At 60.7% G+C, this 14,697-nt stretch overlaps 1 protein-coding gene across 2 annotated transcripts; it reads left to right on the forward strand.

The window, feature by feature from the left end:
• Positions 1-509: 509 nt before the first annotated feature.
• Slc29a4 (solute carrier family 29 member 4) lies at positions 510-14,064 on the forward strand. Of its 2 annotated transcripts, none has more exons than XM_076840474.1 (11): positions 510-652; positions 3,875-4,063; positions 4,689-4,817; positions 5,045-5,158; positions 5,586-5,714; positions 7,704-7,778; positions 9,091-9,335; positions 10,536-10,671; positions 10,807-10,994; positions 11,827-12,067; positions 12,992-14,064. In XM_076840474.1, the coding sequence occupies exons 2-11, from the start codon at positions 3,886-3,888 to the stop codon at positions 13,126-13,128; spliced, it is 1,572 nt and encodes a 523-aa protein (XP_076696589.1). In that variant the 5' UTR covers positions 510-652; positions 3,875-3,885; the 3' UTR covers positions 13,129-14,064. The 2 variants fall into 2 exon arrangements, with proteins under 2 accessions (XP_076696589.1, XP_076696590.1); XM_076840475.1 differs by having other exon boundaries at positions 3,880-4,063.
• The last annotated feature ends 633 nt before the right edge of the window (positions 14,065-14,697 follow it).

The raw sequence follows: 14,697 nt of genomic DNA on the forward strand, positions 1-14,697 counted from the left end.
ACCAAGGTGAAGGGGGTTGGCTGCGATTGATTCTTAGGTGGGCTAGGTCAGCCTCAAGCCACCCTGAGGTCGCCAAAGCCACCAAGCTGTGCCTCAAGGGTCAGGGATCTGGGGATCCCGACCTCGGTCTCGGCCCTACCCCCACCCCTACGAGTGCCACGGGATGGAGGAGGGGGAGGGCTTTGGGGCGTGGCCTAGTTGAGGGGGCGGGGCCGGCGGTAGACCCGGGTGGAGGGGGAGGGCAGAATGGGACGGGGCGTGGCCAAGCGGAGGGGAGGGAGGAGACGGGACCCGGGGCAGGAATTGGGCCGCGAGGAGGGGGAAAGAGGGATAAGAGGAGGGGGCGGGTCCGGGAGGATGGGGAGGAGGGGCGGGTCCGGAGCGGAGGTGGAGCAGCGGGGAGGGAGGCAGGGAAGGGGCGTGGCCAAGAGAAAGAAGGCGGGCCGGGGGCGGGCCTAGGCGGGCCCGGCGAGGGCGGGGCGGCGGGCGGAGCGCGGGCCCGGCTGTGCTCGCCGCCGCCGCTGCGCCCCCCGGACGCGCTCGCGGACCCGGGGCCGGGGCGGACCTGGCACCCTCGGAGGACGCCAGCCGCGCCCGGCCCGAGCGGGGCACCGGCGGGGCGCCGAAGACCCCAGTCCCGGGCCTGGCCGAGGTAAGCTTGGCGGCCAGGGTGGCGGGCGGGGCGGGGACGAGCTGCGGCGCGGGGAGACGCCGGCGGGGACCTGTCGGAGCCTTTGTCTGCGGCGCGCGGCCCCACTCGCGTCCCCTCCTCTCCGCCGGCCCGGACGCCGAGTCTCCCACCGCACCCCGAGTCTCCCATCGCACCCCTGTCGCTGAAAGCGGGTCTTCCCCCGCCCCGTCCAGCATCGGAGCGGGCCAGCATCCCAGTTGCGAGCGCGGGATCCGGACCCAGGAAGGTGACAGGCGCCGGGAGCCCAGGCCAAGCTGGGTCTAGGCGCTCCCTCCGACCTCGGGCACACCCCAAGTTCCTCCTGAGCCTCGCTCGCCCATCTCACTCCTTTTCCCAGACAGTCACCTCCTAATTCTTGGGAAAGCTGCCGAAAGAGGTGGGGCCTGGGCCCAGGGGTCACCTCGTGTTGCCTAAGGGGTCTCCCCTTTGCCTGGGGACCCGGGCCTGGGATCCAACTTTGCTGCTGCTGGGGCCTGGGAGGCAGAAGGAGCCTCTGGGGCTGCTGAGCATTTGGGAACGTGCCAGCACCCAGGTCCGGGGAGGGTGGTGGGCCTGGGCAGCCTGGAGCCTCTTCATCCCAGGCCCTGCCCAGCTTGTGGCCCCTGCATTCATTTGTCCTTTGGGGGCTACAGAAAGGGGGTGGCCTGAGGGTCTTGAAACCCACAACCCTGCCGCTGTGAGTTGGGTAGCCCAGAAGCTGGGCTGTGGGATGAACAGCGACAGGGGACAGGGCATCCAAGGGCATCCAGCTAAGCAGGACTTGTGGCGGAGCCAGAAGTTCAAGGCCTAGGAGGGTGAGCAGACTGGCTTTCCAAGTGAAATTCAGTTTCCCTTGTCCCTCTGCTGGCTAGAAGTGGAGCTCAGCAGCCTCAGAGCCAGGTCAGCCTGGCACTGACACTCAGTACCTCCACACTGCCCCGGGGCACATGCAGCCCCTGCTGCCGTGGTGGGGCCAAAGGTGGTCTGTCAGGCCCAGCTCCAGTTTGAGCTGCCTGACCCTGGACTTGACCTCTGGGCACCTTAGCCACCCTTTCTGCAAAATGGGGGCATGAGCCATCCTTTGCCGAACTGTGAGGATCAGGAGAGCTCTGGTTTACATGGTGCTCTCTAGATGGCTGTTTATGGCACGATTGAACACCTACTGTGTGCAGCCACACCTTCTCTACTAACCACCCAGCCCTCTCCATTTATGAAATAGTCTCTCCCCTTGTTCTTTCTCTATTGTGTCCTCACAATAAGGAGGTAGGGACACTGAGGCCCAAAGGGTGGTCTAAGGCCAAAGAAATGACCTGTGTCATTTGAGCGGCTCTGTGGGGCTGGGACAGAGGAATCCTAGTAGCTCAGGGTGAAGGAGCCGAGAAGAGCCTTATAAACACCGAGTTTGTATTATATTTATGTCCTTAAATCTTAAGTAAAGGGGACATAAGAGGAGGAACAATCTGAAGCCCTGGGCAGCTGGTGTGAGTGGGGGTGTCAGGGGAGGAGAGAGTTAAAGGCCATGGGATGGTGGCTGAGGCGGGCAGTGTAGGTGGCAGTTGCCCGCCACACTGATGAGCCCAAGGGAGCAGAGGGGCCTCCCCACCACCACCACCCTGACGCTGAGCACGTCCGCTTTCCCCGGTGGGATGGCCTCAGTGAGGCGGAAGCCTCACATGCTGATCGGGCACATCCAGGACACTGTGGGACCTGGTGCTGCATTTCAGAAGCCCTTCCTCTTAGGACTTGGATGCCCATCGGGCTGCACTTCCATCCTAAGGAGGCTGGTGGCAGGAGTGGACTGTTATTGTTGTGGACTGTCATTCTCCCTTGGTCCCCTTCCCCTGGCTCTTCATGTCTAAGGGAGGAGGATGGGTGGGCCAGGACCCAAGAAGGGCATGAGCAAGGGTCTCCAACCCACCACTCTTGAGGTCAGACTGGTGTGTCCGGTTGATAGGCAAGGACAAGGGTGTGCCCAGGACCACCAACATTTGAGCCCAGGCCATCTCTGTCCTAGACCCTGCTGAGTCCCTCCAGTGCCAGATGTGGCTGGAGAAGCAACACTGATGAGGGGGCTGTCAGGAGAGGCTCGAGCCAGGAGGGGAGGAACGCCCGACTTCCCAATCCCCAGAAGGAGAAGCCCTTGACCTCATCTCCACTGGCCATGGCTACCAATCACCTGGGTTGGCCCCAGGAAGGCCCCCAACCTCATCACTGGCTCCAATAAAACTTGCTAGAGACCTAGGGAAGGGAACAGGGGCCAAGAGGAGAGCTTGGTGACAAGTCTGCACAGGCCACCTGGCGGCTGGGAATGGGGTAAACTGAGGCAGGGGAGCTGGAGTGGTGGGGCCCCAGAGATGGGAAGGGGCAGGCAAGAGCGAGAGGCCTGCCGCAGATCAGCCCCAGGGATAATGGGAATAACTGTGGCTCGCAGGTCCCTTGGGGCTGGCTTCTCCCCACTTCCTCCGGAAGAAATCCCACATGCCTGTGGGGCCAGGGATGCTGAGGCACCTCTCTTAGGAGCCTGTGCTGTGGTGTCCCATCTCTCACTATCATGGAACACTGAACTCCTTCCTTCTCCCCCAAAGGCAAGGGCTAGCAGATCCAAATCGAAGCAAGAAACACTGAGGCAAGAGCAGCGAAAGAACTGCCTGCCACTGAAGGTGGTTGGCCTCAGAATCCCGAGGGGCATGGGGGCTCTAAGTGACCCACAGACTGATGTTGGGTCCAGACTCTACCACTTTCTGCCTTAGAGGCCAGAGCAGGAGTTATTTACCCCATAACTTTCCCTTTTGCTGGCTGAATAATGAATGAATTTCAGCACCTCCCTCCTGGTGACAAGGGATACCTGGAGAGGCATTCTAGCTTGGTGCTGGCACAAAGTGCTCCATGATGTCCCCCACTGTTTGATTGCTCACCACGTGCTGGTGTTCCGCCTCCAAAGCAGTCCTGCTCTCCATCTCTTCCCACGCCCAGAGACCACCGCGGTTGTTAGCCTTTGAGCTGATCTCCTGGGCTGTGTCTTTACCCTTCCCACCCCATCTCCATGGCAACACGAGTGAGCTTCCTGGGACACATGAGGTGACATCACCTCACTGCTAAGCCCATGACCTTCGTGATGAAATATCAAGAAGGAGGAATGAATAGAAGGGATGGCCCCCTGGGTACTGCTTGGGACCCTCCCCTGCTCATCTCCTTCCTCCGCAGCACAGGCCACCATGGGCTCCGTCGGAAGCCAGCGCCTCAAGGAGTCCAGTGTGGCCGGCACTCCTGACAGGACTGTGGTGACCAGCTTCGGCTTCGAGGGCCTCCAACTGGAGGCCAGGGCAGCAGCGGCAGAGGCAGCTCGGGAGCAGGGCCTTAGGGCCAGGGGCATCCTGATGTCCATGGACTCTGGTGAGTCCCAGATGGGAGTTGGCCTCACGACCTCTGGTCAGCCCAGGGCAGAGGACACTGGGGTCCTCGTTGAGGGGAGGCCCCATTGGGATGTGGTAGTCCTGCACCCTGACTCAGCCTCTGCCCTGTGCCTTGGGGCCCATGCAGAAGAGCCTTCTGCACCCACAGGTCAGAGCCAAAGTCAGAGCTGAGGAGGCTCTATCTTCCCCCGGTCCTCCATGCTCATTCACATGCTCACTGGGCACATGTGAATCATGTACTGACCCATGAGGCTTTTATATAGAAGTGACATTGGTCTCATTTATTGGGCAAATCAAGCCATGCCTAACTGCAAAGGAGCCTGGAAGATTGGATGTGAGGTTCAAAGAGCTGGCTTTCAGCCCAGCTGTGTGACCTTGGGTAAGGGCCCTCTGATTCTGATCCTCAGTTTCCCTAACTTGAGGAGTTGGGCCAAGTGACTGGGAGATCAGACTCGCAGGGTGGCATTGGGCCGTGATGAGAGGCATCTGAGTAGCTGTGGCCCTAGGGATGCACACTGGCTCTGGTGGTGGACAGCGGCCTTGGTGCTGTGGCCTGGCACGAGTGGGCTCACCCACGCCTCACCTGAGGTCTCGGGGTTTGGCAGAGGAGGAGCCAGTGCCGGATGACCGCTACCATGCCATCTACTTTGCTATGCTGCTGGCCGGCGTGGGCTTCCTGCTGCCCTACAACAGCTTCATCACCGATGTTGACTACCTGCACCACAAGTACCCAGGTGGGTGCTCCCCAGCCCACCCAGCCCTCAGGGTGTGCTCAGTGACTGAGGCTTTCCAGAAACCCCCTGGGCCAGGACCCTGTTGGCGACGACCCTCTTCATTCAGATCTTGACTCCACTGTGAATTGCCGAGTGGCCTCAGGGCAGCCACTCACCGCCTCTGGGCAGTGAGCGAGGATGGGCAGAGGGTGGCCCTCTCTGAGTACCTGCTGTCGCTGGCCCTCCAGGGACCTCCATTGTGTTCGACATGAGCCTCACCTACATCCTGGTGGCCCTGGCCGCTGTGCTCCTGAACAACGTCCTGGTGGAGAGGCTGAACCTGCACACCAGGATCACCACGGGTGCGCCCGCCGGCTCCCAGCGCACGCGCCTGTGCAGTGCTCACCCCCCCATCCCTCCGCGACTCCCCACCCTGTCCCCCCACCCCTGTTTTCCCTGAGCCTCACGCTCCTTGTCTGTGAAGTGGGCACATTTCCTAAGGATGCCATGGGCTTCTATGGGGGGGAAACAGAGTCAGGTCCTAGTGGGGCCTCTGGGAGCCCATGGGATACCCTGCACCCCCAGAGGCTCTGTGGCCCCCCACTTTGTCTCCCAGGCCTCGGCACTTGCTCTTCTCCTGACTCAACCTTGCTCTTCCTTCCCGTTCCAAGGCCGTGTCCAGCTTCAGGGGGAGGGGGAGGGGGAGGGCGCCTCCGACCTGACCCCAGCCGAGGGGCGGTGGAGGGGGCCGCCTAGCCTGCCCTGGGTCTCACCGGCCTCTCCCCACAGGCTACCTCCTAGCCCTGGGCCCCCTGCTCTTCATCAGTGTCTGTGACGTGTGGCTGCAGCTCTTCGCACACGACCAGGCTTATGCCATCAACCTGGCCGCCGTGGGTACCGTGGCCTTCGGCTGCACAGGTAGGGAGGGGGCTGGGGCGGGCAGGGCCGGCTGCGCTGGGGGCACCTAGGGCTGAGCGTCCAGGCCAAACAGGCCACCCGCCTGTGTGCAGAGCCCGCCCCCACGCAGCCCCAGAGCCCGGACAGCCCCCTGGCTTCCGCGGATGTGACCCAGCGTGCAAGGACCCTCCTGTCTGTGTCACTGTTCCTCTTGGGCTAGGCTCTCAAATTTTTTCTAAAGTCTTTTATTTTAAAAAATTGCAAACCAACAAAAAGCCTGCAAGAATAAGAGGAGGAGCTGCCCTATGCGCCGGCCCTACCCCGCCTGTACGTCAGTTTCCCCTAAATATAAATAAATATAAAATAATTCATTTCCCCGCACACCGTGGTCACCTTTGCTGCCTGAACGCTAAGACTTCAGGGTGTATTTTCTAGATTTTTTTTTTTTTTTTTTTTTTGGTACTCGGGAATTAATTTAAGGGTGCTCTACCCATGAGCTACAGTCCCAGCCCTTTTGAGACTAAGTTGCTGAGACCGACCCTGAACTTGGTATCCTCCTGCCTCCGCCTCCTGAGCCTGGGATTACAGGTGTGTGTCACTGGGCCAATTTAGATATTTCTTCTATTTAACCACATTATAATTGCCACAATCTGGAAATTTCACACGTAAGGGTACTATTATGGAAGCCACAATCTAGACTTAAGTCTCAGTGACTCCCCAATGACAGTTCTTTGTTTTGTTTTGTTTTTTTGGTGCTGGGGGTGGGACCCAGGGCCTCACGCCTGCCTGCTAGGCTAGTGCTCCGCAGCTGAGCCCAACCCCAGCCCCTTGGTATCCCTTTTTTCCTGACCTGGATTCACTCCAGTGTCACACGCTGCGTGTACAGGCCCATCTCTTCATCTCCTTTAATCCGGGGTGATTCCTAGGCATGTCTCTGTCATTCACGGCAGTGACATTGTGAGGGTCCACGATGATCGTTTTGCAGGCTTTCAAACTTTTTGTTTGGGGGAGGGGGCAGTGAACGCCAGGGATGCAGCCCAGGGTATCCCCACAGGCCAGGCAAATGCCCTGCCTCTGAGCCCCAGCCACAGCCTATTTTACTGTGACTTCCAGGAAGGAACGCACTTGACAAGATGACCCCATAAACGCACGCACATATGTTTATGTTGTCATGAAATCATGGTCTCCATGCAGGCAGTGTGCCCAGGTCTGATCTGTTTTGTCAAAAAGCAAATGCTGAGCTGGGCACGGTGGCGCATGCCTATGATTCCAGCTGCTAGGGAGGCTTAGGCCCTAGGAGGATTTCAAGTTTGAGGCCAGCCTCAGCAACTTAGGGAGACCATGTCTCAAAATGAAAAATAAAAAGGACTGGGGATGTAGTTCAGTGGCACAGCACAACCAGGTCAAATCCTCAGTACTATGGGGGCGGGGATTGGCACAGAGCCAGTGGGCTCTCTGGGACTCGGTGGGTGTGGGGGTCCAAGTCAGCACATCTTCCCTGGATGCTGCTGGAGTGTGGTGCTGGGTAGGATGAGAGCAGTTATGCTGTACTAACGAAGGGGCCCCCGAAACCCCTGGCTGCGTAATGAAACCGTTGCTTGCTGTTGCTGCACGTCCTGCTCTTGGGCACAGCTGTGTCCAATACAGTCTCGTGGGGAGTGGGGTTCTCGGTCTGGTGGCCTCCTGGGTCACTACTGGAGGAAGACAGAAAAGCCAAGGGAGCTTGCACTGCCTCATCCTCAAGTGGCAATGTCCTCTCTGCTCCTGTTTCTTGGCCAGGGCTCCTCAGTGCCTCTGACCAACCCCACGAGCAGGGATGTAGACAGCATTATGGGCACTACAGGGGACATCTCTGTTCCTAAGGCAGCTGCAAGGCGGTCTCAGGGACCCTCTCAACCAGCAGTGGAGCTGAATTCTCTGCACACACCCTCTCCCACCCCAGGGGGCTCGGGTCGCCGTGAGATGTAGGTGACGGCTGGTGTCTCACAGTCTCCCCCTCTCTCTCTTAAGTGCAGCAATCCAGCTTCTATGGGTACACGGGGATGCTGCCCAAGAGGTACACGCAGGGGGTGATGACCGGGGAGAGTGAGTATCGCAGACCCCCGGGGGTACTGAGCTGGCTTGGGCTCTGGAAGCTTCTTCCTGGGGACCCCCAAATATGCGCCCTGAGCATGCTGGGCTGGGGATTTATCTCCTCACCTGGCTGGGGAGGGGTGGAGTGGGACGCACTCCCCACCAGAGGGGTGGATGTGCGTGCATACGTGTGTGTGCCCTGTTTCTGGGCTGTGGTGACTGGAGTGTGGCAGTGCCCACAAGGCTGCATGTGGTATGTCAAGTGTGCCCGAGTGTGTGTGTGTGTGTGTGTGTGTGTGTGTGTGTCAGGGACTCAGTCCCTCCACTCCTGTGATGTTGGGTGTCACCCTTCAACACCAAGCTGTTCTCAGAGCCTCGGAGCCACACAACCACCTCCTGCTAGCTGCCCAGTTACCAAGACCCTGCCCTCAAGCCTGTCCTTTACCCAGCAGCCAGTGCTCCAGGGCCTGTGGGCTGGCCTTCTGGGCACCAGTGCATGGTCTCAGTGGCTGTCCTGCCACCTGCTTCTTGGCCTGCCGTGCACTGGAGCCGGTGCTTTGAGGCCCCTTCTCCACGTGTCCTCTGGCCTCCTGGTTTGGTTTGGTTTGATTTGATTTTGTAGCACCAGGGATTGAACTCAGGGTTGCTCAACCACTGAGCCACAACCCAGCCCCTTTTATTTTTTAATTTTGAGACTGGGTCTCTCTCACTAAGTTACTTAGAGTCTTGCTAGATTGCTGAGGCTGACCTTGACCTTTCCATCCTCCTGCCTCAGCCTCCCAAGTTGCTGGGATTACAGGAGGGTGCCATGGGGCCAGGCTTCCTTCTGTTCTAACACAGGAGCACATGGCCCCTACCAGCCCCCTGCCAGGGACACACTGGTCCTCCAGTCCATGCCCAACTCCCTTGTCCTGCAGACTTCAGTCCCCTCCTGAGACAGGAGCTCTCTAATGCCCCCTGCCCACATCTGTGCTTTGTGGGAAACTCGATACAGTTCTCTGACCCCAATCTGCGACCTGTGCTTCTGGGACTTGTTTGAACATGTCCCCACAAGCCCCAAGAAGGCAGGGCCCTGTGTGTTACCACTAGGTCCTCAGGGCTGGACATGCTTGGCCCTCAGGAAATGCTGAGAGACAGACAGATGTGGAGGGCCCCAGCTCAGGCCACAGTGCAGGAGGAGGCAGTGAGCCTGCACTGTCCCTCTGCGGTGGGCTCCTGGGGGGTTGGGTGGGGGACTAATGGATGGGCTAGAGCTGGGAGGGGCTCGGTGGAATGGGGCCGGGCTGGGGGCGGGGTCAGGCCGAGCCCCTGGTCCCTGCCCCAGGCACCGCGGGGGTTATGATCTCCCTGAGCCGCATCCTCACCAAGCTGCTGCTGCCCGACGAGCGCGCCAGCACGCTCATCTTCTTCCTGGTCTCCGTGGGCCTGGAGCTGCTCTGCTTCTTGCTGCATCTGCTGGTGCGGCGCAGCCGCTTTGTGCTCTACTACACCACGCGGCCGCGAGACAGCCGAGGCTGCCGGGCGGGCTACCGCGTACACCACGACGTCGCCGCAGGGGACATCCACTTTGTAAGTGCGCACTCCAGGTACGGATTGGTGGGTGTCCATCCCCGCCGCCAGCCCTGGGCATGTGCCTCCAGCCCACATCCTGGCCGAGTTCCTTCTCTGGATCCCCTCCTTGGCCCAGGGTCTCAGGCTGCACCCATCTCCATTCTGTGGGGCTTGGGGCTCCCTCAGCTGCTGTATCCTGCAAAGTGGGGTGCACACGGTTCCTTTCTTTGTGACACCCCACATACTGTAGATGGAAGTTCCCATCCGGTTGGGACAGACTCCCAGGAAGGCAACAAGGCTCACCTGTGCCCTGGGTTCCTGTCCAGGGTCAGGGAGAGGACCTAGGAGGTGGGACAAACCCCCAGAATCCCCACAGAGGAGAACACCAGAGGCAGCCAGGGAATCATAGGCCCCAGGCAGGAGCCAAAAATGGGGGTTCAGGTCTGTGGCTCTTGGCTTTGCTGAGGTCAGGGCCCAACAGGGGCCAACTGCTGGCCTCATAACCCCAGCAGAGGCACCTCCCCTGCAGGGTCCCCAGCACAAGAACTCAGGCCAGCTAGTGGCCTTGCTATCACTCCCTGGGCAGGGCAGAGGACCTTCTGGAAAGCTGGGGTGCCCTCTGGTGGCCACATGCTGCATAGCGACCCTGGCCTGCAGCTGGCAGATATCTGGCCTGAGGACACTGCAGGCCAGGAGTGCTGGACACCCGGGGGAGGCAGGGCAAGGGGAGCCACCAAGGGTCCTCACCAGGATGGTCATGCAGGTGTGAGTGTAGGGAATCACCTGGATCCTTGGCTGGGGACACAGCAGTGGACTGTCAGAGCCCATGGGGAGCCATCTGGGGGAACCCCGAAGTGGAGTAGCAAAGCCACCAGGAGGGGCTGGCGGGGGAGCCTGGGCAGAGTTTCAGGCTGGAAGCCGCTGGGGTGTTTCTGGGACAACAGGAAGCAAGAGGTGGTGGGAGGCCTTGAGGGGCCTCTGGGCAAGATGGGGGTGGGGTGCCGTGCTCAGTCAGAAGTGGGGAGAGGGTCTTGAGAAGGAATGCGCCCTCTCTGAAGTCAGAGGGCTCTTGGGGAACAGGAAGGAGGGCGTCGGTACACAGTAGGCGCTAACTGAAGGTTAGCCTGAGTGTGGCTCTCCTTCACTGGGCTCTGGTGCCTGGCCAGTGCTCCCTCTGTCCTGTCCTCCAAACACCATCCTACTCCATCCTCCCTCCAGGAGCACCAGGCCCCTGCGGTGGCCCACAGCGACTCCCAGGACAGCCCGGCCCATGAGGTGGCCAGCGGCGGGGGGGCCTATATGCGCTTCGACGTGCCTCGGCCCCGAGTCAAGCGGAGCTGGCCCACCTTCAGAGGTGAGGGAGCCCACTCGCCCCCACAGCCCCATGGACCCCACTGTCCTGGCTGCTTGTTGGGTGGTGCCCCGGTGGGAAGCAGGCAGGGCCCCTGGAGGTGCTGCCCTCTGACCCTGCCCACCCCCCACCCCCCAGCCTTGCTGCTGCACCGCTACGTGGTGGCACGGGTCATCTGGGCCGACATGCTCTCCATTGCGGTGACCTACTTCATCACGCTGTGCCTGTTCCCCGGCCTGGAATCCGAGATCCGCCACTGCGTGCTGGGCGAGTGGCTGCCCATCCTGGTCATGGCCGTGTTCAACCTCTCGGACTTCGTGGGCAAGGTGGGCTTCCTGCCCGCCCTGCCCTTGGTGGCCCGGGCCCACCCAGGAAGATCCCCAGGCTGAGGATGCATACGGGTCTCGGGCAGGAGTGTGGCAGCCATGCAATGTCAAGGTCCCACAGCACCCCCCCACGGCGGCCCCTGCCTGGTCCCGTAAGGTGGCTCCGAGTGCCAGCTGCGTCTCAGCGGCCCCTGTGCCCAGTCTTCCTGCTCCGTGGTCACTAGTCAGTGGGTCTCTGGGGTGGTCCTCCCGGGATGAGCACAGACACAGGCCCTCGAGGTACACGGAGAGGGCAGAAGCACCCAGAAGCCACCCAAAGGGACTAGAATGACCTATGCAGCACACCTTCTGCCTCACTTGCAGCGGGTGGGGTCCACGCTGTGGTTTCTGATGCTTCACGCAGGTTGGGGACAAGCCTTGTCTTATGGATGGGGAAGCCACTCTCTTGGGGTCACACTGCTGAGAGGGCTGAGGAATGAGTTTGTGCTTCCCAGGGAGCGGAGCCGAGAGAGCAGGTCCAGACCCTTGGCCTGCTACTGTCCTGTATGTGACACAGGTGGCTTGACCCTTGTTTCTCTAATAGGGTCAAGGTCCCATCCTGAGAGTATTGCGTTTAGATTGGGGTCAGGCACATGACAAGGACCATCTCCATCTGTTGCTGTGATCGTTGGGCTTGGTGCATCTTTGAGGGCTGGGGACCAGGCTGCTCTGGACAGATCCAGGGTGTCTAGGGACAAGGGGGTGGCCAGAGTCTATAGTGGAGATGGACAGGAGAGGAGGTAGACTGGGGAGGGCAGGGGCCGGCGGGGTCCCAACACCTGCCTCCCTGCAGATCCTGGCGGCCCTGCCGGTGGACTGGCGGGGCACCCACCTGCTGGCCTGCTCCTGCCTGCGCGTCGTCTTCATTCCCCTGTTCATCCTGTGCGTCTACCCCAGCGGCACGCCGGCCCTCCGCCACCCGGCCTGGCCCTGCATCTTCTCGCTGCTCATGGGCATCAGCAATGGCTACTTTGGCAGTGTGCCCATGATCCTGGCGGCGGGCAAAGTGAGCCCCAAACAGCGCGAGCTGGCAGGTAAGACCTGCTTGCCAGAGGCACATGTGGGGCTCCCTCCCAGCAGCCCGGCCCCCCTTAGTGAGGACACCGAGGCCTTCAGGAGCCACAGCCAGACAGCAAGAGCGTGCACTTGGGTTTTAGGGGTCTAGACCACGCCCAGGAGGTGGTAGGTGTGGGACATTTGCCAGTCGTTCCTTCCTTCCTTCCACAACTACTTGGTGGCCCTCCTCTGTGGCAGTGCCTAGGCATCAGGGACACGTTTCCATGCTTGTGGGACTGACAGATTGGGAGAGGGAGTGTGAGAAAGTCATGGGGCTCCCAAGGTTCGGGGCCACCGCTCAGGACAGGAAGTTTGGTATGGCCATGGATTGAGATACAGGAGGCCCATGGGTCGGGGTGTTGGAGTCAGATTTGGGCCATGGTACCTTCAAGGTGCCCAACAGACATCCCAAAGGGTCCCTGACGAGGAGGCAGTTGGAGGTCAGAAGCTGGAGGCAAAAATGGGTGGGGGGCCGGGACTGTAACCCCAGAGGCTCAAGGAGGCTGAAGCAGGAGGATCACGAGTTCAAAGGCAGCTTCAGCAATGGCGAGGCGCTGCCTCAGTGAGACTCTGTCTCTAAATAAAATTTAAAAAAGGGCTGGGGATGTGTCGAGTGCCCCTGAGATTAATACCCAGTACCCTCCCCCCAAAAATGGGTGGGGGACAGAGAAGCAGGTGAGGCCTGGTCCCCTCATGGGAGAAGGAACAGCTGGCTAAGGGATGGCAAGACCCAGAGGGGTCAGCAGGTCCTTGGGGAGGTTTGCTCACGCAGGGTGGCTCCCTGGGAGCTGGCCATTGTCACTACATATCACAGCGGAGCAGTGACTACTAGGTCTGTCCAGCATGTGTGGTCCTAGGGCCTGGCTGCTGCCCCGCCCCCCTCAGGTCAGTCTTGTCCACAGGGAACACGATGACGGTGTCCTACATGTCTGGGCTGACCCTGGGCTCCGCCGTGGCCTACTGCACCTACAGCCTCACCCGCGATGCCCACAGCAGCTGCCTCCGCACCGCCAATGGCTCCATCTCTGCCGGCCCCTGAGTCAGGACACTGCAGGCTGCTGGCCCTCCTGCTGCCCAGGGAGGGCTGCTCAGGCTGACGAGGGACCCTGAGGCCCCCACCCCCTCCCTGCCTGCAGTGCCTGCGGGGCCCCGGCCTCCTCCTATACCACTAACACCACCTCTCTGGGTCCAGCGGCCACACCAGCCTGGAACGTGTTAGTGACCCAGGGCCCTGCCCAGCACTGTGTCCGCGTCTAGCCTCACACCTGCGTTCCCCTTCCGTCTAGCCCGTGACCCCAGCTCTAGCCAGGCCAGCACTCTGCAGGGTCAGACCCAGCCTTCCCCACCCAGGATGGCAGCCAGCCACCTGGTGTCCCCTTCACAGCGACCCCACCGCAGGGTCTACTTCAGGGGCCCCATGGTCCTCGTCACTGTCCATGGCATCAATTAGGGGTGGGGGACCCCTCCTCACGGACATAGGAGGACCTCAGAAGAGAGGAGCAGTCCCCAGCCTTCTCACCCTGGGCCTGTCGTCCACCCTGTTCCCCCGAACAGTGCGCTGGCTGGGGGGATGGTACCTCTGGTCTGTACTGGCCTCTTCATGGGCACCGCACAGCTGGCCCGGGCAGCACCCCCGTACCGAGGTCTCCCTCTGAACCCTCCTGGTGCACAGGCCAGGGGCTGCACTCAGCCTACCTATGATACAGAAGGAGGGTCACAAAGTAGGCCCTCTTGACTGAAGTCACCTCTTGGCCTAGGGAGGCTCAAGGAGGGTCAGATGGAGACCAGGAGTCTGGCAAGTAGGGAGGGCTGGTTTGAGGATGTCCTGCCAAGGATGCCTTTCCCAGGGGAGGTCCCCAGTCCTTCCACATCCCTCGCCCCAGCTGTAATTGCCCTGTCCTGTCCCCTGCTGTGTCCTGTCCACCTGTGTGTCCTCTAACTGTACCGCACTGGCCATTAAAAGATGACGGCAGAGACTGCCTCCCTGTGCCTCCCGAGAAGCATCTGGGTGGGGATGGAGGTGGGGGCAGGACAGCCATCTGGGCCATTGGAAGTGGAAGGAGGGTGCTGAAGGGACGAGGCTGCCCCACAGTGCTGGGACCTGTCTTTCACGGTGGAAAGGGTCCCCTGCACAGGGCCCGGTGTTTGTGGGAGGTGGTCTGGTGGCCCTGGAGTCGGGGCGGGGACTGTACATGTGGGGTGGGGAACCGGAAACCTTGGGGTTGTCACATGCCTTGGTGCCCCCTTTAGCCTCACAAAGATCATGGAGGCAGGTTGGCCCCTGTTCCTCAGGCACTCAAAGTCAGGTGACACAAATCCGAGCCTTGGGGGCTCAGGCCCCAGTTCTAACTGGTCTGTACAGTTAGGAAAAATTCTTGTACTGTTTTGTGCCTCAGTTTCCCCCAAGGTGTAGGACTGGGATTTGGCCCCTTGATGGAGGGCCACCTGAGCTCTGGTCCTATGGCCTCAGGAACCTGCAGGCATCCCCTGGGGAATGTCAAGTGGCAATCAAGTGGGCCAAGCCCAAGGGGCAATACCAGACATAGCCACCAGATGGCGGTGGCACACCACTCCCCCCACACCTGTGGGTTGCAAGGGGGCCCATCCG

Source organism: Callospermophilus lateralis, chromosome 19 (genome assembly GCF_048772815.1).
Source record: "Callospermophilus lateralis isolate mCalLat2 chromosome 19, mCalLat2.hap1, whole genome shotgun sequence".
Taxonomy (NCBI): domain Eukaryota; kingdom Metazoa; phylum Chordata; class Mammalia; order Rodentia; family Sciuridae; genus Callospermophilus; species Callospermophilus lateralis.